This window comes from Haliotis cracherodii, unplaced genomic scaffold (genome assembly GCF_022045235.1).
Source record: "Haliotis cracherodii isolate W230 unplaced genomic scaffold, xgHalCrac1.p SCAF_2, whole genome shotgun sequence".
Lineage (NCBI taxonomy): Eukaryota > Metazoa > Mollusca > Gastropoda > Lepetellida > Haliotidae > Haliotis > Haliotis cracherodii.
In genome coordinates, this window is record NW_027266275.1 from 50,713,937 (window position 1) to 50,738,072 (window position 24,136).

The following is a 24,136-nucleotide window of genomic DNA, read 5'->3' on the forward strand; positions in this document are numbered from 1 at the left end:
TCACTGAAAATCAGTGAAGACATTAGGTTTTCATGGAAAGTAGCACCCGCCACTCACAGAAGCTGCTTTAAAAGGTATGTGTTTGTAGCCTGACAACGCACAGAAGTACTCCAGTCATGCGACGACGGCACGTTAACAAACCAGACAATCAGGTGATGAGTCAGAAATCCAAAGACATCATGGTGCGTTTACTTATTTTCTTTCTGATCGAGATGTATGTTGATAGACGGTGTATTAATGAGAGAGATGCAATAAAATCCATATGGAAATGGATAGTCCATGAATTAATACGGCATATGGAAATGGAGACATTGCAGACAATTATGAATGATAACTGCTAGCTGAGTTAATGTACACCATTGTCCTCTTCGTGTTATCTGATGGCATATCTGAAGATAGTCCATTTATTCATATCTGAACGTTATCTACATGGACCATATATGCAGCCTTGACACCGAGTAATTATTTTGATAACATATCTTAAGGTTGTTGATATAGTTTGTCGACTAACCCTTATGACTTAAGTACAGACATGGGAGTTTTATACGTGGTTCTGCTGTGTTTGATGTTAAACGTGAGAGGCGGACATGCAGAGAAGACGTGTGGTTTTCAGGTAACTGAGAAGTTGATTATTTATTGTACAACGAATGTGAGATTAGTTGAAAATGTTTCGTAAATGGAATTGGAAAGCCGGAAATATTCTGGACATTTCACTGCGTATGGAAACTTTTCTTGATAAAAAAAATTGAATCACAAATTTGAAAAATGTGGTACGGTGACATGATTGCATTGATTTTCTCTATATCCAACAACGCAGTGACCATGATAGCATGTGACGGCATGTATTGTGTCATGGCGGTATGTATCATTCCAGAATGACGTCATACCTGTCGCAAAGCTGTTTGCACACACGTCTTTAATATGTCGATATCACCGTAGGTTCCAATAGAAATTAACGGACATCGACTACACAAAAATACCTTTAATAATAATAATAATAATAATAATAATAATTCTTCATCTGAAACGTGGCAAGGTAGAAGAGGGAGGACCAGTCAGTTTACTTGGGAGACGAGTTATTGACCATCTCGCGGAAGGTCAGGCCTATAGTACTTGGTGATGCAGGTTAGGGACAAACTCCAGAATGCCCATATCAAGGAAAAACTTCGGACAGAGTACAAATGTAGGCTTAAGAACAGCTGGCGTTCAGAGCTGAACGCTCGCAATGAAGTTAAAGCCACAAATACCTAAGCTGTAACAGTCCTTTCATATTCTTTTGGTGTTGTTGATTGGATGAAACAAGAAATTCAGGGTATGAACACACCTCACACGAAGAATCATGTCAGACAATAGACCGCACCACCCTATATTATATTTACCAATTATAATCGGAGAGTGTGGTTTGATTAACGTTGGGGATCTTCGTGATAGAATGTGCACTTTTGCACATATTTATTTGCCTGAAGATCCTCTTGTGAAGCATAAGACTCACGATGAAAGCAAGGCATTCTACAGTTTACGTAGAAAGAGCTGAGGATGTGGGACATAATCTCAATGTCAGTGTTGATTTTGTTGATGGTTTTGTACTGCTGGGCGGTACAAGAAATGAAATGAGTGTCAACCAAGCTAAGTGTCATATCAAATCGGCCCAGACTCATTTGTGCAAGGAGAGGCTATCTGTATCGAGTTAATGTGTAGTTTGTTGAGAGGGCCAGCCACCCTGCAGCCACCCTTCGCTTGGATGAAGTCGACTGGCCTGAAAGGTGAAACAGAAGGCGTTCTGTTTGCTGCTCAGAACCAGTCACTTCTCACTCGAAACCGTTGATATGTGATTTTGCATCAAAATGTGAATATGAAATGTAGATTATGCAATGAATTTAATGAGACTGTCCAACACATTGTCAGAGGATGCCCAGCTTTGGCACAAGCATACTATCTTAAGCGACATAATGGTGTACCTCGATCATTTTATCACCTCTTTGCCATGGTTTGTGGTTTTCATACAGAGGTCAATCCATGGTACGACCCGGAATAAGCACTAATGTGATTGACAAGATTCAGCAAAAACATGGCAAAAATGCAGACCTCGCTTTCGAAATGTCACGCTTGCATCCCATGTACCAAATTGTCCGACTCCCCATTTCCCTCGGTGCCTTAGGTTTGGTACCTCCCAATCTGTTGACTGACATTGGGAGAGTACCCTTCTGACAATCTGGGTAATTCAGAAGGCTGCAGTGTTGGGGAGTCTTCACATTCGCTGTCTGGGCTGCGTATAGAGGGGGCAAGGGCCCTGAGTTGATTATGAGCCTAACCATCCTGACTGTGCCAGGATCACCTAGACCCTCTTTGCTGCATTTTTTATTTTAATCTGTAAATAATAAGGCCTGTCAAATTCATATCCTCGTAAGTTCCAGAGTTGCCCTGATTATGATCGATGCTTTGTGTGACACACAGCCTTGCTGGCATGTTTCACTTCGGACTTTCATCCAACATTAAGTTGAGGCGTCGTGATATTAGCGAAATAATGAGAATTTGCAATTTTAATATACCACTTAACGTATTTCTAGAGCTGCAACCATGTGGAAGAGGACATGCTGAATGTGCACCTTGTTCCCCATACACACGATGATGTGGGATGGTTGAAAACTGTGGATGAATACTACTATGGGGGTGAGTGTTTCCTACATGATATAAGAATTTGTTACATGCACAGACATAATTTCCTACCTATCTTCTTTCTGGGAATTCTTCTATTTTCCAAAGGTAATATTGGCTTTCCTTTGAATGTGTTTGTGTCCTGTGCCATCGGAGCGGCAGGACACTCACATTTTTTCAAGAACACGTGATATCATCATCATAGTGATTCATAAACAAACGCTCATGATTACAGGGTGAATTGCAGGTGACATGACGCTTATCTTCAAGGTACTGGGTCAGTTGTCTTTGACCCTGTTAGAAATGATTAGTGCACAATTTCAACAACACAGTGAACATGGATGGAAATCAAATATGGAAGGTGATGGTAATTGAATCACAAAACAAGTTCAATAGCTCGGAATATAAAAGGTGGTGGGGTTGGGCGGGGTGAGGGGGGGTGGGGGGTGGTGGGTGTGAGTGGTTTGGGTGCGAATGTTCGATTTCTTACTCGAGTGTACAAGTACTCTTATACAAGTATGTCTTGTATGCAAATTTCGTAAAATACCAAAGGTCAGACCAATCACACCTAGTTATTTGATAATAATAAACTAACAATATTTGCCCACACACGTAACTTTAATCATTATACAATTAGTTTCGCTTGTGAGATGTACATATTATGCATGTATATTGTTTTTGCCACACTGAACTGATAATTCTGAACATACCGCGCTGTTTAATATCCAGAGAAAACCACAAAGATTATTTATCCGACCATTGTATACAGCTTAATAGACAATGAATGAAATGTGAGCGACAGAGAATAATAACCTCACCATGGTATCATACCGCACAGGGCAAAATATGGAAAATCTTGAAAGATGTATTTGCATATGCAAAACATATCATGATACAGATAACTAAGTAATCAGTTATAACAAACATTGCTTTTTGGCCCACGTGACCAAACATACAGTGAAAAGGGTATGTCAGGGTGTACGACAATTGATGTAAATAATACATTAATTACAATACAACTAACTAAGACTTGTTACAATACAGGAATAATCATGAGAAGGCTGTTGTTGTTTTTCTATAATAACTTAAACAAGATAATTAGCTGTCTGTCTGATTGTAATAACCTGTAGAGTACGTGTGAAGTATATGTGTCTTAGGCAATTGCGTATAAAATGATCAGTTTTGTAGGAGTACATGAAATGCACTTCATTTTGTTATCTATTGTGGGTTCGAATCCCGGTTCACCCCGATTATGTTTCTAGGTTTGTCAGCACCATACCCGTGCTCGTGGGTTTCACCGAAGTGGTAAACGTCTGAGACCTGCATCACTTCGGGCTTTCCTCCCACATTAAGCTGACACGCCGCGATATAACTGGTATACTGTTAAAAGCGGCGTTAAACCCAACTCACTCACTCACTCATATTGTTATCAACCACACTAATCAGGACGTCCCTCCATACATGTACATTGTATGTTTTTTTAACCAAGTAAATATATATGTTCATACATCAACTGTACTAATATCAGTGTCAAAGTGGTATTTATCAAACCACTACATAAAAGTATATACCAGTACATACATGTATTCATGTATATTAATCAAAACGAATATTTAATGAAAACATTATTAAAGCATGAATATTTTACAAACTGGGGTTTACATGTATTTAACAAATGTACCTGCAATACATTCACAGCGTAACATCATTGAATACATTGTGCATGTATGGAGAGTATTGCCATGGCCCGCCACACATAGATGTTGTGATAGTCCCATAAAACTCCTTATAAGTGCCACGAAACAATAAAATAGTTTTCGCGGAAATCCGCGGATTATTCGCGAATTATTCGCGGATTATTCGCGAATTAATTGCAAGTTATCTGCGGAGTATCCGCGGATTTTTCGCAATTTTATAAAAGAACACGATAACGGATGATAGATTTATATATCAGAAGACATACCCATTTTGAATTACACATGAATTTGAGTTGCTTATCAAATTGTTAATCCATTTTCGAAGAACTTGGCCAATACCGGACTTTTCAAGGACTAAGATAATATCATTTTTTTATCAGTATCAAATGTCTTTTGAAAATAAATTAACGTCAGTATTCCAGGCTAATTGTGTTTCCTCGTTTCATAGATCAAATCATATAGTAATCTTATATTGTCGTTTCTGATGTTCATGTATCAATATGTTTAGAGTCTCCTTAATCCTATAAGTAATTCATATCCTTATTATTTTTTATAAGGAATTATACATGAATAAGTAAAGAAGTGGAGCGCCAATTTTTAAGCGTTTGTCTTTATTTGGCTTTGTACTACAGTAATAACACCTTGTTGATCTTACTAGTAAGCAAGGTCTTCATATGTTTCCTTAATAAACCTGAAAATCTATATTCCAATATATTTCAAAGCATGTTATAAATATTCCACGGGGAAGATATCTAAACCAGAACTCTAATTATACTTCATGGTAAAAATCGCTTTTTATTATTTCATCCATACCACGCGGTTGACCCATCTAAATTGGGAGTATCTGTATTATCGAGAGAATCTCGCCCCATTCATGTATTGCCATCGTTGAACGAGTATAAGGAAGCATACAACTTTCTTTGTTTGTCCAAGTTCAATTGTTCTTCTATTATTTCATTTCTGTTGCCTAGGATATGAGTTCTCCCCAGACACCAATCAAATCTAATGATGCATTTTTTCAATAACCCTTAGTCTCGCCTTTAGATTATTTATATGCATGTAATTTCCTTAGTCAACTTCAGGGTCCAGAACAAATTTCTTCTCCACAGGAAACTAGAGGTTTGCAATGGAAATCGTCAATATTGGTAAATAACTTCCTATAAAAATACAGATCGTCCTTGTTATAGATCCATAAATATTTACTAAAGTCATCTTTATTCCTTCAACAAACACTCGACGCGAAAACAGTTTCTATATTTATCCCTATCTGTGTTGCTTATTTATTCAAAATTGTTATGGAAAGTATGCCTACTTGTATTTTATATAAATGGGGCAACTATACGGCTTAGCCCCCATTCATTTAGCATTACCTTTACATCAGCGATATGTATATCCTGCAGACATACTATTGAAAAAATGTGTTTTTCCTCCAAATATTCATAATCTCTCTACCATTATTGTATCCTTCTCGGCCTTTGCAGTCATTCATATTTTTGGTTAGCTTTGTTAACATAAAAGAAATTGGCGTTCTTTTATCAACTGCGTACATGTATTAATATTTTGCCTTTGCTACATAGAGTTTGAGGAAAACATTAAAGTTCTTAAAAATATTAAAAGAAATGGATAGTGTTTAAAACAAAATGATAAAGCAAACATACCAAAAATGCAGATACAAGCTAAGACATTTTTGTTACCTGTCACATCCATTAGCTCGACTGGACATACAACCTGCTGGTGTCGTCTACATCCTCGATTCTGTGATACCCCAGCTGTTGCAAAACCCGTCAAGGCGGTTCATCTATGTCGAGATCGCCTTTTTCTGGAGGTGGTGGGAGGAACAGACCGAGGACATGCAGAACACAGTGAAGCAACTTGTCAACGAAGGTAGTATAGATATTTTGTAAATACATTGTTTGTGTAGTTTCTGAATTATGTGGACCATGTCAACATTGGGTAAGATGTGCTGCACACTGTGTGAAATGGTAATACGGTTCTGATTTTGTATTAAGTTATTCAGAAACTCACAGTATTATATGTTTAGTTTAACATATGTACATGTATGGAAACTTAAAGAGGTATACGACGATACTCCACACGATTCACGAGACTCACACTTATGAGCTGCAATTCTCAAGTTGTTTGTGTCTTTGCTTGATACTAATGCTAAACCCCGAAATATGTACAAAATTAGGAATGGTTACAACTTGAAAACATTATATTACAAGAACTCTTAATGTCGAAGTAAATGGCTCTGAAACATAGCACAGAATCTGTAATGACGATATTCTGTTTTTACTTGTACACCGGCCACTTGTCACAAACGTTGACCCCCACACCTTAATCTTTGTTATCTCAAGAACACTATTTATCCTTTCTATTCCTTGTTAGGAAGATTAGAGTTCACACTTGGTGGATGGTCTATGAACGACGAAGGGGCCACTCACTACAATGCCATCATAGACCAACATACTCTTGGACTCCAGTTCCTTAACTCAACCTTTGGACAATGTGCCCACCCCCGAGTAGCGTGGCAGATAGACCCATTTGGACACTCACGGCAACAGGCCTCACTCTTCGCTCAGGTGTATATTGTTTTCACGACTACTGCAGTAATTGCTATAATTAATAGATTTACAAGGAAAATACTACCTTTTGGGGCGTGGATAGATAAAATAATTTTCAGTTATTCTCACTGAGCATTATTACGAGGGGGAACTGGACAGTTCTGATCCTAACTAAGATGGACTGCGTTGATGGAACTGGTTGCAAATTATTCTTTAACTTAATGCCCTCCGAGGTCCACACGCTTCTGCCAACGATAATCGAGTGCCTGGATCTCAGTGGTGTATAAAGGTTTCCACCTGGTTATGTAAAGGTCCTCCACGGCAGTAATTACGTCATTATCATTTGCATAATTCTTGCTAGATAGTTCTTTCTTCAAGTTTTGGAAGAAGTGGAAATCTGCTGTTACCAAGTCTGGGAAATACGGAGATTGTTCATGGGAGTTCAAAGCCACAAGCACGTGTTGCAGCTAAGGGGACAGACTTGTGTACAGGTCCATTGTGCTGGTGGGACAACGCACCTTTAGCGAGTTCTCCTCGACCTTTAGCCTTGATATTCTTATACAGTTGCCGAATCTAAGCAGATATTAGCATAATATTGGCCATTCATGGTTTGATCATTCGGGAAGCAGACCACCAGTAGTGGGAGAGACGTTAGATGTTTCCATTGCTTTGACTGTTGTTTAGTCTCTGGCTGATAGTGATGAACCCAAGACTCTATAGTTACAAAAAGCCCAACAAACTCAGCTAGGTCTGCTTCAAAATGACGAAATTCTCACGAGAGATGTTAACCTGGTCAGGGATCAGAAACCTTGATTCCAGCGTGCTGAAATCATTGTCACGCCTCATTGTTCATTCCTCGGTATGTTCTCAACTCCTCGTGGGAGATGCCTACTGAATTGGCTATGTGACGTGTAGCAAGTCGTTCATTTTCCATAATTCATAAGTTGATACCATATCCGCATGGCTGGGTGTTGGAGCCCGTTGGAGAAACATGATGATAGCACCGGAGCCAACTTTGTTCATTTTCATCAACAGAAGATACTTAGTCACTGCGATGCCTGCAAATATATGCTGACTTAAGTATTTGGTTAAACTTAAACCTGTCAGCATGGAAAGTATTGTGCTTAATACTGCAAGCTGTGCTATACATCCTGCATAGTTAGGCTAAGAACTTTTCAGCCACCCATCGTAGTTTTGCTCAGATAGTTCGCACCAATTGTTAACATTGCTTATGAAGATGTCTTTAGCAGCGTGACGTCATATGCGCGTACTGCCCGAACAAATATCGACGATCACGACGTCACAAAATATTTCATCTGACGTTTCAACAACTCGCCGACTGAGGTAAACCCACATGTTCTGCATTTTTGTAGAAAAAGGACTGTAGGTAAAAAAAGACACTAATCTACTCACAACAATGAATTACTGTTTAATTCTATCGGGACTGATTATTTCTCTTAGTTTGTGATTAATACTCTAAATGCGCTTCTATATTAAACAGGCAGATGCATACACAGTTTATTTTAGAAATCTAAATGTATAACTATCATGCTATTTTTGCATGTAAGTAATTTTTATGACTGGTGACTCACTGAAATCAACTTTGTTTCCCGCAGATGGGTTACGATGCCTTGTACTTTGGGAGAATTGACTACCAGGACAAAACGACGAGGCTGAATGAGAAAACCATGGAAATGATATGGAAGGGAAGCCCTGAAAATATTGGTGAGTCCGGAAGGAAAGGAAGGGGTGCATGCATGATGTTTGATACCGTTGTCAGTATCACGACGGCTTGTTAATCATTAATCGGGTACAAACACGTAAGTAAGGCAATCAAGTGGTTTTTAGCGTAGTCAGGGATGGGTACAAATCTTATTTAGTAGCTTTTAAGTACCACAAGGGGTCACGGGTAAAGAGTTGACTTCATAGGGCATATCAGAAACCAATGAATCCGGTTTGCCCTGATTATGGGCTCTAAATCCGTGTGTGTGTGTGTGTGTGTGTGTGTGTGTGTGTGTGTGTGTGTGTGTGTGTGTGTGTGTGTGTGTGTGTGTGTGTGTGTGTGTGTGTGTGTGTTTGGGTAGGGTAGAGGGGGCGTCCCTTAGGTGTGAGATGGTATTAGACTGAGGTACAATATCATGTTGGTTGATCGCTTTCCAGGTGTAACTTCAGATCTATTCTCTGGAACCCTGTTCAACGGTTACGGCCCACCCTCTGGATTCTGCTATGACATCGCATGCCAAGACCCACCCATCATGGTCAGTTAGCTTTCAACAAATGTGATATTGTACTACCTGTTTCATTTTAAGGTTATGTTGTCATGGTGGATCTGTAATACCCATAAGATGCTTTCGTTCCTTTGTTATTATTATTATTATCAGGATGATGTGCGGATGCATGATTACAATGTTCAAGACCGGGTTGATGCGTTCATATCTGCAGCCAAGGAACAAGTACGTAACAGATCATTTATTTTAGTTAGTAATACCCTGTTTATTTGGCTAATAATTGTAGACATAATATTTGAGGTGAGGTGAAATTGGGTTAAACGTCGCGTCAAAGATTATTGCACTTATATAGCGACGTGCATGTACGTGTGTCTGTTTATGTGGCCGCTTGTACTAGTCCGGACTGATGCCGATTTATAGTGCTAGCTCACTGAGATACCATGCCGCAGTTTTAACATGAAAACCCCACTCAGACACAGAATACTGACTCCGTGCCGACCAGTCCTTGTTTTAGGCCCTTAATGCCGAGCGCCAGACAAGGTAACAACAAGTACCATCCTTTAACGTCTTTTGGTATGACGCGGCCGAGGGTTGAACCCCGGACCTCCCGCTCTCCGGGCGGACGCTCTACCACTAGACAACGGGGGCGGTCTACATCATACATGAGAATATTTCTTTCGTAAAATATATACGCCTCATCACCTATTTTGTTTAGGCAAAACACTACACAACCAACCACATCATGATGACTATGGGATCAGATTTTCTTTATTCCAACGCGCACACATGGTACAAGAATTTGGACAAGCTCATCAGATATGTAAACCAACAGGTAATCAATAATGTATCCTAAATGAGGGCTTCTTTCTATCATACTGAACAAACAACACTCGGTTCGTCTTCGATTCATGCAGTCTCATTATTATCAGATCTTTAGCCCCGACTCGACGCTCCAAGTGGAGCTGTCAAACCCTCAAAAGTGTCAGGTGATACCAGAGCGAACTTTGACCCCTAAAACAAATTAGGATGTGTGTGCTTTTGGGCCAATGAGATGTCAGGTTTCTAAATCGTCTGCCTAATTCTTATCATCCCTTTCCTCAGAAATGTTGGTCTGAACAAAGGAAAAGACACACAAAAGCAGAAATGTGACGTCAGTAGTACCCCCTTGCGATTGTAGATACCAGGGTGCAAATATCCACAACACACCACGGCCTCTATCATCATTCATTTGGAACTGCCCGTTTAAGTCCTTTTCGAGGAACAGATATCAGATCAGCCGTCTATTACTTTTTTCATTAATATGACTTGTAGAAAAGCAACCCTGGTCAATATCGTGTATGTATTGGTGTTCAGGTCGACGTTAATGATTACATATATTGCATCAGAACCGTTAGCATTGTAAACTGTCGTGCAGAAGAAAGTATAAATTTGAAAATTGAATTTGACAACCAGGTTTCAGACGTTATCACTCGCGGAAATACTTAAGTTTATATTATAACTTTATGCCAGCGATATAATTAGTTTATCGACTGATGCAAATGAATCACAATTTATGCTAAAGTCTTTTGATAACTATTGAAAGCAATCACATTTGAATATCAATATATCTAAAACCAAAGTTAAACCAAGACAGATTATAGATGTTGTACAGTGTTTACTGTAAAAAAGATGAATTTACATAGCAAAAAATGTGAACAAGACACAAAGATCATGCATTATACCGATACCATAATCTTTATCATATTTATTACATCTGTTTACCTGCGTGGTTGTTCCTGTACTAACGCATGGGTACCTAACATCGAGTATAGAAAGCACAAATTGTTCAGAAAATGTGCATCTACGATTCTTAAAACATTTAGCTTCCCTCATATATATAAGGATCACTTTCTAGGTCAGTTTAAACATAAATGGATAAGTTAATATACGTTTATATTTTACAAAACTGTCCTGAACTACGTTTGGGACAACATGGAAAGCTTGAACTAACTGACTATCTTGCCCCTGGATTGTAGGGCCCGCGACTGTTTTGTCAGGTCAAGACTCGACTGTTTTACCCAGTCCGCCGTCGTATGCTTTCCCATTTCGCGAACATCTGATGTTATCACAGAATTTCAAAGATCCATTCAGACAATGTTGACCGCTATTTTACCTTTTACGCCCAAATGAATCCCTTTCGGAAGGTAATTGAGGTTGATTATTCGCTGGCGTTGATGTTTATATTTATAGGTACCACTTATAACGGCATATAAAATGTATTTCACTTTTAGTGTTATTTATGAAAGAATAGGACATTTACATTTTGTTTAATACTAAGTACATTATGTTTGTTTATACCAGTACATATATTCTTGTATGTAATCAATGTACTTCCTACATCGCAGAGAGTGAATAAAGCTCTGTCCTGTTCAGTCCAAATGCTTCACTCACTTGTACCGAGCTTTAGACGCCCCAACGCCTATCAGGAGAGTTAACCTCCTCTGCAGGGTTTGACAGGCGTTTTGTAAATTACTTAGTGTCTTTTGCACATTGACTGTATACATCGAAATGTTTATGTCATATATGTATGTGAGTATTCATTTGTTATTATCGGACGTATATGCCTGTTGTATCTTTTTGTTTCCTCACTTCCAGCAGGTAAACGGCAGCAGCGTGAACGCCCTCTACTCCACACCATCATGTTATACATACCATGTGAACAAGGCTAACCAAACTTACACTACGAAGGAGGACGACTTTTTTCCCTACGCCATCAAACCGCACGGGTTCCTCACAGGCTTTTACACCAGTCGGCCTGCTATTAAAGGATTCGTCAGAGACGCGAACAACAGGCTACAGGTACGTTGATTCATTGTCACGTCATGTACAATGTCCCGGTATTCAACCTTTGTAATGTTCATGTGATAAATATGAAAATAAATTACCTGTGATTTCTTTGATGTATACTCAGAATCGGTTATTTGATATTATTTGTTTGACGTTGTAATCATTACACAACTGTCATATAAATTTGAATGGTATGTAAGCATGCTATACAGACGACGTGCCAGTATTTAACAGCTGAATGTGTCTTCTCCCCTACTCGTACATCAGATCGTGAGACAACTACATGTCCTTGCAAACCTGCAAGACTTCGACAACAGTTTTAGTAAGATGTTCCAGTTAGGTAAGATGAAATTAGATTTTCTTCATAGCTGGACAGCCTTGTAAGTTGTTGTTCCACAACTTGGTATCGTTACTGCACAATACTTATACCAAACGGTTACTTATGTATGTTTGAAGCTCATACATCTACATTAAACTATGTAGGCGAAATGTACGATAACACAATGCACGTCTATGTTATTGCGGTTTTGTTATCTCCTTTGCTTCATATAACAGCCCAATGTAATAGTTTTCTTATTATAAAAGTAATATACAATACGAACGATTACATAAACACTTAAATAACTCAAATTATACCCAGATATATTCGAAATTAGTTTATTACGAGTTTATGAACGCATTACTTACAGAGGAAGCTATGGGGATAGTACAACACCATGACGCTATAAGGTGAGTCCAACTGTAGGTTATATATACATGTACATTATGAAGATTTATCTCAAAGCTTAGGTATAAATGCACGATGTTCGCCAAAAGTTTTAATATTGGGTATAGGTAAATATCTTTCTTAATCTGACGTTTAGATGACATAAGGTTTCTCCATTTGATGTGAAAGTGACCTTTGAGATTGTACCGTACTACGTCCACATTTCCCAGGAAACCCCATTGGCAATGCCTTAGTATGAATACATATAGAATAAGTTTGATGATCACTTGGACACATTAGTGTAGATAACCATGTGCAATGATAACACTTTGGTAACGTCTCTCATTTTGACGTCGTGTAAATATACTATGGCGAAATGTAACTTTCTTATGATATAGCTCGTTACTGATCTAACAATTCTATTTAGGCCCATTTTTTAATTAACCAAATCAAAGGACCTAAGTGTAGGGCATTTGGTATTTTGGGCCTTCAGCTCATATTGTCTCTCATTCTGAGCATATACAGCTTACATTATCTCTCGTTTTGAGCATACACAGCTCATATCATCTCCCGTTTTGAGCATACACAGCTCATATCATCTCCCGTTTTGAGCATACACAGCTCAGATCATCTCCCGTTTTGAGCATACACAGCTCATATCATCTCCCGTTTTGAGCATACACAGCTCATATCATCTCCCGTTTTGAGCATACACAGCTCATATCATCTCCCGTTTTGAGCATACACAGCTCAGATCATCTCCCGTTTTGAGCATACACAGTTCATATTATCTCTCATTTTGAGGATGTATTTACAAGTGACAGATGATGGTTATAATATGTCTGTCAATGTACACATGATCAAGAAATCACATGTATCGAATGAAATGTTGTAAAGTCCGCCCAAAAATACTATATGATTAACTTCAAAACTTCAAATACTTCTTGGAAAACCCACTGCAAACCATACGCATGTGGAAATCTTGGAACTGATGAATTGTTATGTCAGGAATAAAACGAAGGTATGCGTTCGATTGCACGTCTAAGAGACATCGCATTTCGGTATGCCAAAACTAGACCATGAATATCGAAACATCTCTGTCGGACTTCTGGAAGTCGGCGAGTCTTAGTAAGCAATTGCGTAAGCGTACGGACGTCGAACAAGGTGACCGTATATTGGCGCCCTGTTTGTTCCCGTGTTACCGCCGATTTTCCAGAACATTACTGCGCTGCCATGGCCTTCCAGATCACCCGATTTATGGGATGACCTTTATGGACGTGTGCGACAACGTAAAACGCTATCTCAAACGCTTCAGCAACTTCAACAGGTTCTACAAGATGGGTGGGAAAGAGTACATAGGCTCGAAATTAGAGACTCATTCAATGTATGAACAGGTGATGCAGAGCCGTTTCACAGGCGATTGGTGGTCACAACAGGCACTGATGTTAACGTATCACACAGTGTGAATTTGATTTGACCTTTGCCATTCGCCACAACATACCTGTGACAATCGCCATGTGAAAATTTGTGTACCTTCATGTCCGACCTAGTTGTTCAATCTGTCTTTAGTAAAAATGGTCTAAACGAATTCTTTTCGTAAATTCGTAATGTAAGACACGAACTGACTTTCACTCTTTGAATGTTCATAAAACCAACGAATACAAAGTATTATTCAATGCTAATTAAACAACTAATCGTTATATTTCCAATAATCCATAACTATCAAGTAGTTGCCTGGTGTTCAAAAGAGGCTCGATGTTTTTTTTCATATGGGAAAAATAGTACAATTCTTAAAATTCACCATGTATAATTCACGCATGCGGTAAGTATTGAAATCTCCGAATTTCTTCTTGACAGTTGTGTTAAAACGTTTAATGACATGTGGATTACAAGTATAACACTTATAGAGGAAGAATAAGCATATACACCGAAACGTTGTGTTCCTATTAATAAAGAAGTTGACATCCATAAATTCTTTTCCTCATGTTGCATCAATTCTAAATGCCTTTCAGAGACTTGATACAACACTTATTCCAGGTAGCCTCTATTTCCACGGTCATGTATCGAAATTACTGTGGCCTCTTATTCTTCTAAACAAACTGGAGTATTGAAAGCATGTGTCTGTAAATGTTACAACGTCTGTAACTGTCTGACACCTACAGCCATCTTTGTACTACCATCATTTTACGTCCAACAGACATGTGTTACTTTGTATGATAAGTGTATGATAAGTGCATTTCTCGCATCTTAGTGGGACGGAGAAGCAAGCTGTAGCCCGTGACTATGTTGACCGGCTTGACAGGGCGTTGATAACAGTCGAGGTAACATCTGATGTACTACCGTGCAACACAGTTGTGTCCCTTCAGCTGACAGATAATGCTATCTTTTGTGTGTCAGACACAGACCATACTCAAATGTCTGGAATCACTTGTCACAACTTTTACGATGCTCAGCCCCATTGTTTATGAATACTATTGTATTGTACATTACTGTAAGTCAACCTAAACGAGCTGTGCAACTATGTCACTTCTGATTAATTACTGTTTATACTTATGAATTGGCTGTATAAGCCTTGGTCCAGATACGAAGAAGGAAGGGTTAGACTAGGTGCCCTATGGCATCAACACAAGAGCTACTATCACTATGTGCGGACCTAGCACATAGTTGCTTTATACAAATACAAGTTTACAAAAAGTACTATCTACCGAGAACCTTATAGGAATATGCAAGTCTACCCAAGCTGTTAATACTTCCACCGAAATTGTCGCCATCATGCACGTTCTTTCATAAAATAAGACACAGTAAAGTGTAAATATTAAAGTTTATAATACAATAACACTTACATGTTTACTTGATGTATTACGCCATACTAACTCAGAATTGTTTTTAAAAGGATATTGTGTTAGAGGGGCTTGCTCGACTATTATCAAACGGTAGTGTGGCAGCTCCAAAACCAAGATCAACCTACTGCAGTGGCCTTGTACAGAGAATATGCAAAGTACCACATACAACAGAAAAGGTATCTAAATAATCAACATATATCAGAAAATTGTTTTCATTTTATCATCTATGGCAAGAAAAATATTATAAAGAAAATATTCATTTCACAAAATCAATATTCTCATAATCTTTACAATCATTCATATGCAGTTAGTTAGCAAGGAGTATGTCCCACGTACGAAGTGTCCACCATGCCAGGACTCAGTGAACACAACATTGGTGATATCTGTTTTCCAGCTACAACTCATAGTTTGGAACCCACTCACCCGCCCCACTACGTACTATATAAGGGTGACTGTATTCCAATCTGGCTGGACCGTGGTATGTCCTAGTGGCGAACAACTAAATTACGATGTGAGTAAATATTTATTGAGGTTTCCAGTAAATAAATAGGATATTTTTAGTGTACAACTTATTGTGCATTAAACAATCGTAATAGTGGGATCCGGATTGTTTGATCACGAAAACGCTTCTTTCTAATCACGCTCCAGCATACCAATCAAGTAGTGAGGGATGACTATACAGGCTGCATTTCCATGTCACACATAGTAACGCGTTAATACACATAAAAATGTCAGATTTACAGTGATCTCGTAATCATCACTTTGCAACTTAAGAGAACTTACCCCTTTGTCGTTTCGTCCATAAAAGACACGAAACTTACACTTTGCAGTTGTCACAGGTGGCGTGTCATTACTAAACATCAATTTCCTATGTTAAATATTAATCTATCTACTCTGAAAAGAATTCGATACACCAAAACATTACAACCGCATGCAAGATGATGTCTTTGAACGGAAGATTTGCATTCCTTTTCACTTTTAGTTATAAGGCAACATACCACATAATTACTTTTCTCATATCAGAAAATAGCGACCAGTGCATGTCCGTAATTCTTACACGTCAGCAGATTCTAGCTAAACACAAGGTTAAAATAAGAATTCAAATTCATGATAGACGAGAAATCATTGCAACTATGAAGGGATAGGTCCATAATACTTTCAGGTTCTTGACAAGTCTACTGTTGGCAAGGAGATCATCATACCCGCCTCTCTACCATCGCTAGGATTAGGCGTTTTTTTCCTCGATACACAAAAAGGTGAATGCCATTTATTGTGATATATTTGCAAACATAAACACTTTCATTTGATATATTTTTCATCATTTTACATAGTTTCATAAGCGATTCCAATTTGAGAAATATTTTCATACCTATTTCCAGGATCTCCGAAAAGCAGCTCTGTCAGGAAAACATATAATGGGGATAAAGTGGTTGGAAATAAGGTAACCATAAAAATAGTAAATGAATGAACATTTATAGTACAGCAACAAGAAGAAGAAGAATTCTTATAATGCGCTAACTTCCACGCAACAAAGCATGCTTAAAGCACTGACAACACACATACATATGCAAACAAGAGTTAAATGGCACATGGTGCATGCATGCCATTACATGACGAGATTTTCTGTCACTAGCTTTCTGTACTTGTTATTACTGTTGCAACATTTCACTTGTAATAGCCTGACTGTACACATTACGATACTATAACTGTCAGAGGTGACATTCCTGGTACGTAGGTGAAGCCACATCAGATATATTGTTATTGGTTATGTTTCACATAGGGTGTATGTGTTTGTGTGTGTGCGTGCGTGTGTGTGTGTGTGTGTGTGTGTGTGTGTGTGTGTGTGTGTGTGTGCGTGTCTGCTTGTGTTTGTGTTGGGTGTGTGTGTTAGGTGTGTTTGCGTGCGCGTGTGTGTGTGTTGGCTGTGCAGTCGTAATGATTACTTGGTGCTGAGAGTCAGATGCGCATGGAAAGTTCACGTCACCTGGTCATTATCTCTTCTCTCCCTATTTGTTCACACCAGATGGTGTCGCTGGTGTTTGATGGTACAACCGGTAGGCTAAAGCAGATGAATAATCTACAGAAGAATATCAGCATATATCTGGAACAGGAGTTTCAGTATTACCTGTCTTATAACGGGGATTGCCATGATGACGAGCACCAGGCATCGGGGGCCTACATATTCAGACCGAACCACACCACTACTGAGAAGTTTCCTCGACAGTTTTTTAATACGACTTTTATTCAGGTACTGCGAAAACATTATTTACTGGATGAGAATAGTTCAGTGATATGAAAACGATTTACGAAATAATAACTCTGGTACCCTATGTTTTTAAAACATGATTTATGAAGTAATAATTATATTTAGCATAAAACGTGCACGGGTGGTCGATTGGTAGTTTGCGTCACAATTCACTGTTGGCTTTTGTTTCGGATCCCTGATTTTTGTCCGATTATGATCATTTGTTTGTCAGCACCAAACTCGTAGCAGGGTTCCACCAAAATGACAACGTTGTATCACTTCGGGCTCTTCCTCCAGTTAGCCTCATACGCTGTGATATTACTGAAACACTGTTTAAAGTGGCTTTCAGTCAAATTCATTCACCGAACATAGCATAGCACAACACATGTCCTGATTTAGTGTTGTATTAGTGTAGTACAAGTCTCCCTTGTGTTGTATTCAGGGCAAGGTGGTACAGGAGATACGCCAGGTATTCAGTCCTTGGGTTTCACAGACCATCCGAATCTTCGAAGACAAGTCCTACATAGAGGTAGCATGGGCAGTTGGACCGATACCTATTGAGTATGTCCGATGATATCTCTGGACTACAGTAACACTGATCTACTAACTATTTGCTTCAAGTTACGAGCATGAGCATATTGAAAGCATAACGATGCTTGTTTCGTGATTTTCATCAAGATTAAATATTTCGTACACGTTGAAGAAATGTATGATAGCTGTTTTATAGGTGGTCATAATTGTGAAACAGTTGTGAGTGTATAAGTGCATTGTAACTGCATTATGGTCATTAACCGAATTTGGACGTTTTACTTGAGGGACAAACAAGGAAAAGAAGTCATCAACTTGTACAAAACGGATCTCAGGACAAATGGACAGTTCCACACAGATGCCAATGGTCGTGAAATGATGGTCAGAAGGTATGATGAAACGTAACTATCTATTGAGACAAAATACACTTTATAAGTGTTAAATGATTGATTGAGATGTGTTTGCAATATTACCGCCATATAACGGAGGGGACCCAAGAATGGGTTCCACTCAGGTTGCCTATGTGGGGAATCGAACCCGTCTTCGGCGCATCGAGAACACGCTTTAACCTCTAAGGTACCCACCGCCTCTAACATGTGATCAGATAACATATCGTTCATGGGTCCGAACATGACAAAAAAGACAACTTACGCTTCATCCGAGGTGACTATCAGTGAATAATGTCATATAACACTTGCAGGTGTTGACTGTTTCAGATTAAATCATCGCGATACTTGGCATCTGAATCAGACGGAGCCAGTGGCCGGAAATTATTATCCTGTAAACTCTAGAATTTACATCCAGGTAATAATCATCTAGACGATGTATTTCATTTTATATTTGACACACGAGGATGACTTAGAATTTATTATTCTGTTACAATTTATGTTGTTCTGTTACAACAGCAACTACAGACACGTGGGATCGTACGTAGGTCACATGACATTAGAGATCTCTAATTAGATTATGAGATGTATCATCGGTCATCAAGTGTCAGCTGTCTGTACATTACTGATTAGATGGCCGTTACTCAATAATTATCCCTATATTTAATATGTGGCTGAACTATAATATCCTTTGCCACAGTGGTTTGGTGATACGCACAGTTTCAATAGACAGACTAAGTTTAATTACTTTCCTGAAGCGAGTAACTAGCCATAAGTCAAACAGGCCAAGCTGACAGGTAGACTTATATAGTAAGCTTGAGTGTTACATATTTTGGAACTCGTAAGAAATATTATTAGTTATCTTTTCTATAACGGCTGTGTGTGAGTATCAGACATATCACAATGTCTTTATTTCGTTTGTAGGACATGACAAGAAACGTGCAGTTCACTGTGTTGACTGATCGATCTGAAGGTGGGAGCAGTTTACGTGATGGAGAAATTGAATTGATGGTAAATACAGAACCTTCCTGTTACATAGCACTGGCGAATTTGTTTGAGAAGACAACACGAACATGTGGGTAAATTCACGTTACTAATTCATAATACAAAATATTCATCCTCTCAAGGTTGGAACCTTACTCCCGCGGTCAAGTAAATAGAATATGTGAGGGAAGTGCTTCATAATCAGGTAATCTGCAGTTGCAACCTGGTTACTAGATGAAAAGATGAGCTATAAATGAATGTCAGCCCATTGTAACAATCAAACAAGGTTTATAATAAGGATCTAGGATTCGAACCCACGATTAGCTGATTCGGACTGAGGGATGCAACCCTGTAAAGTATAGTGTGCCGCCTTTTCACGGTATGTCCTTTTCACTAGAAAATACCGTTTTTTCGAGATAACACTGTACAGCATTAACGCATAGATTAATCTTGACAATGGTACTCTTGACAAACGAAGAAGTCATAAATTATATGCTTGTGAATTTCTGTCGGTTATGAACAAAATATTCCACATGTGAAAGAGATAGCCTTTCTTCATAAGGTTTTACGTTTGTCTATCAGGTCCATAGACGCTTATTGATGGATGATCACCTGGGAGTAGGCGAGCCATTGAATGAGACGGGCGATGACGGCAAAGGACTCGTGGCTATTGGTAAAACTAGTGTTTCAAATCCATTAACTTTTCATATTTCGTTCGATATGAAGTTTATGATTCTCATCACAATACTTGAACAATCATTATTAAGTTCATATACGCTTTATTCTTTAAGTAATATATGAGTTATATATTACTAAAACTACAAGTATGATCAAAGCAAAATTATTATAATATTTATCTCTGTCAAAGGGTTCGTTGAAGGTTTTCAACATTTTCTGTTGTGCATCCTTTATCCATATCATCATACAAATTAAGTCAGATGTGGTACCGTTGTAGGATCACATTACTTGTTTCTCGACACGGTCCCTGCATCTGCGGCTAAACATCGACTTCTCGCTGAAGAGATCTACATGAAACCAATGGTGTCTTTCTCAGAGACAGATCACACCTTCCAGTCATGGAGCGATCTTTATGTTACGAATGTAAGTCTATCCTTCTTTGACAATTAAACACTGTAGGATAGATTCTCACAGACACGTTACCAGTATTGAAAGAGACGGTAATGCTGGTTGTAGTTACACGTTTTCCGCTGAAACTCAAATATATAACTGATATAGATAAGTCAAATATCATACCAACTAACTGTCCTAATCCTGACAACACATACACACACAATCCCATTCTTTCAGAACATTCTAAACACCCCCAACTGTCATTCCAACGAGTCGCCATCTTGGTTGCAGTCACTGTTTGAATAGCAAAGCATTAGACATACCTCCCTCGCTTAGATTTGTCATACATTCATATATATACTTATTCATTTTCATTACAGCGATCGTTTATCCAGAAAAGCCTCCCAGAAAATGTTCATCTCCTCACCCTTGCGCAGATCCCAAACACAAAAACCGAGGCAACATCATTCCTCATCTTCAGGTTGGAGCACCAGTTCGAAAGAAACGAGGACCCTGAACTATCTAAACCCGTAACAGTGTATCTGGACGTAAGGAAGTAATAAATCACAATTTGCATTTGAAATAATTGAAATGTTTAGTGTTTGATGCATTACCGGATCTGTGAGAGTTACGTTAGCATGGTTAACTTACCTGAAAATTTTCATCAATTCAACAGGTTCAACTATCTTCAAAGAAAGTAATAAGGTTCATACGACCAATGTGATAGGTACAACCTTCCTTTAAGTGTGTTTTCTCCTTCTTTTAGGAGCTGTTTACTTCGTTTGACATTATCAACATAGAGGAACTGACTCTAGCAGCAAACATGCCACTGAAAGATTTGAATCGCCTGGCTTGGCGTTCAGCATGGGGGCGGCAAAGTTTTTCATGAAGATTGGTTCCACAGAATCAACCGGCAGATGGCGATCCTTTAATAATTGTTCTCAATCCCATGGATATCAGGACATTCAAGATCGAAATATACTACAAGGAATGACTTCAAGAATAATCACCCTTATCACATCTGAAACACATATGTGTTAACAAATCTAGTTTCGCGACACGAGTTGCTTAGTCATTAGTTTCGCATACATATCGCCTGATGATAATGAATTTACGTTTATCAAAATGGAATTTAGGTACTAGTATATATAAGCATGACAAAACGACAAAAACCTTTCCATAAGCAATCTGACGCAGTCCATTGTACGATTCCGATTATATCATAAGCATGTGTTTATGAATTAACATTAAATAGTGATGGTATCACTCCCTATCGGTGACCAATCACAAACACATGCAAAGGCAAGTGAATTGAACCCGAAAATATAGTATAAGTCAAAATAGGGAATAGCCTCAGGCATCATTTTTGTCACTGAAATGTTAAATGTCTCCTCTACATTTAAACTCTATCTACTGTACAACTTTTGGAAGTTTTACCGAGGCCTTCAGTGTTGCAGAACGAGCATGCTCGATTGTACCTCAAAAGGGACATAAAGGGAAAATTGTGACTATTTGAAAGTTGAAGTCATCCCTCTTGTCATACCGTCATGTTGAGAGTTTTGTGTCACTGAATGTTTATGCATAGACCTAAATATTAAGCAGATTCGGTTGTATTGGTGTCATTTATTTCAAGCTCAGGTAAGTGAAGTCCGTGCAAGGGAATTAGATATTTGACCATTATTGAACAATATCAGATTTATTGATATACATGAAGCTTCGTGTAGACGTCTTGGCCTTGTGTTGATTTTGACAATCCGAGCAGAAATTCTTATTTATATGCATACATTAACAGATTCAGGAAGGAATGGAGCATTATCGGTGACCAAACGGGTACCTACATCTTGACTAAATGCTACGTAGCCAAATTTCGGATAGATTTTATCTATGAAGGAATCCAACATTCCACAAGTTGTTTTCTGGGAAAACTTTGAATGACATTTGCTTTCATTGTTCACAAATTATCCTGCATTTTTGTAGGTAGAGATTTAACTATAGCTATGGTCACCACGTTCAGTGACAAATGTCCCATGGATCAATGAATGAAGTTTTTGTCGTGTTTGACGTCTGGGATAGTGGTGAGGAAAGTTGAAAAATTGAGTGTTTTGATATAATCAAACTTGTATTTTTCTGAAACTCATACAAATTCTTATTTTTTTAGAATCAACATGGTATTAATTCCACCTGTCTCAAATTATTTCTGTAAATTTAAACAATATACGTCTTTCATTGTATGTTGATTAAGTAATATGGTTAACTTAGGCCAGGGATTATGTGGTACATTTGTATACTCAGAGATGTGTTGCTCTTTGTACCGATTATTTTGGAGCTTTGGAAGTCTTCAGATTTTGGAGTCAAGCCAATTAATTCCACAGACAAAGTATAAATATGCTTTATACACACATTAAAACATTTTGGACGTTACACTGGAACGTATAGGTCTTTGTAGTCTATCCTAGTAGCATGTATAACCAAGAGAATTACAGAGTAGTAGAGCTGAATGAAGTGAATTTGTCTTCTATGACCCCGAAAACATTGACATTTCATTACTGCTCTGAATTGATTCACTTTATCCATGTGGTGTGCTACGTCGCTACATACTAACTCTCATTTCTTTGTAGCTGCTACTATTAATGCTAAGGGTTATAATGATGTCTTCGTCATATGTTGCCGTCTTCCCTCAACTAACGTCTTACATTTAGTGTATGTTTAACGCATTAGATGAACTCATTGACATGTATGATACTTTAAGTGCCAAAGGTGATACTGTTATATTAGGTGATTTAAAATCTGATATCCACAGAATAAACATGTCTCCTCGTGATAAGCTACCCCAAAATGTAATAGATCATAGGCATCTAGTTAGTGTAACTCATAACCTATGCAACACACGTCCCGGGTATAGTACAGAAGTAAAGACAATGTTAATACATCACTTATTGGCTATGCCCTCATACCATCCAACATGAGTAACTACATCATCCACTGTAACATACTTGATCATTGTCAGTACGATACTTCGGACCACTTGCCTTGCCTTGTCTGCATACAATGTACACATCAAACCCCATCCAATGTGGAAACAACACATGTTCCAAAGTGGCACAAGGTAGACGAAATACACATAAATATGTGTACAAAAGAAGTTGACACACTTCTCCCCTCCGTATGTTTGGCATCTGACCACGTTCAACCTCATGTCATAGAGCATTTTAACGGAAAGCTAAGTAAATGTCTTATGAAGGCCAGCTCTAACCATATCCCCCAAAGTGGATATAGATCACATTTGAAGCCCTATTGGAAAAATGATGGGTTAAATCAGTCCCGCTTTGAAATGAGGGTGGCAAGACGAGAATGGATATCGGATAATAGACCACGAGGAGAAAACTCTAGATTATACAAATCC

The 24,136-nt window shown here is 38.4% G+C and overlaps 1 protein-coding gene across 1 annotated transcript; it reads left to right on the forward strand.

The window, feature by feature from the left end:
- The first annotated feature begins 552 nt into the window (after nt 1-552).
- Nucleotides 553-22,391, forward strand: LOC139469219 (lysosomal alpha-mannosidase-like). The gene is made up of 25 exons (XM_071251357.1): nt 553-613; nt 2,568-2,670; nt 6,063-6,236; nt 6,741-6,934; nt 8,533-8,641; nt 9,077-9,174; nt 9,298-9,369; nt 9,860-9,976; nt 11,779-11,982; nt 12,238-12,310; nt 12,660-12,699; nt 14,928-14,997; nt 15,570-15,695; nt 15,914-16,030; nt 16,682-16,775; nt 16,899-16,960; nt 17,543-17,767; nt 18,207-18,325; nt 18,580-18,681; nt 19,009-19,096; nt 19,603-19,689; nt 20,245-20,335; nt 20,618-20,763; nt 21,114-21,281; nt 21,500-22,391. Exons 1-25 carry the CDS (start codon nt 566-568, stop codon nt 21,620-21,622), a joined length of 2,850 nt encoding a protein of 949 aa, XP_071107458.1. The 5' UTR covers nt 553-565; the 3' UTR covers nt 21,623-22,391.
- The last annotated feature ends 1,745 nt before the right edge of the window (nt 22,392-24,136 follow it).

What these genes read in the sequence shown, in the direction of transcription:
- LOC139469219 (XM_071251357.1), top strand. Translation starts at nt 566, where the DNA reads ATGTTAAACGTGAGAGGCGGACATGCAGAGAAGACGTGTGGTTTTCAG. An exon ending in TTAATACGACTTTTATTCAG is followed by an intron (nt 17,768 to 18,206) that starts GTACTGCGAAAA and finishes TGTTGTATTCAG; the next exon opens with GGCAAGGTGGTACAGGAGAT. An exon ending in GTTGGACCGATACCTATTGA is followed by an intron (nt 18,326 to 18,579) that starts GTATGTCCGATG and finishes GTTTTACTTGAG; the next exon opens with GGACAAACAAGGAAAAGAAG.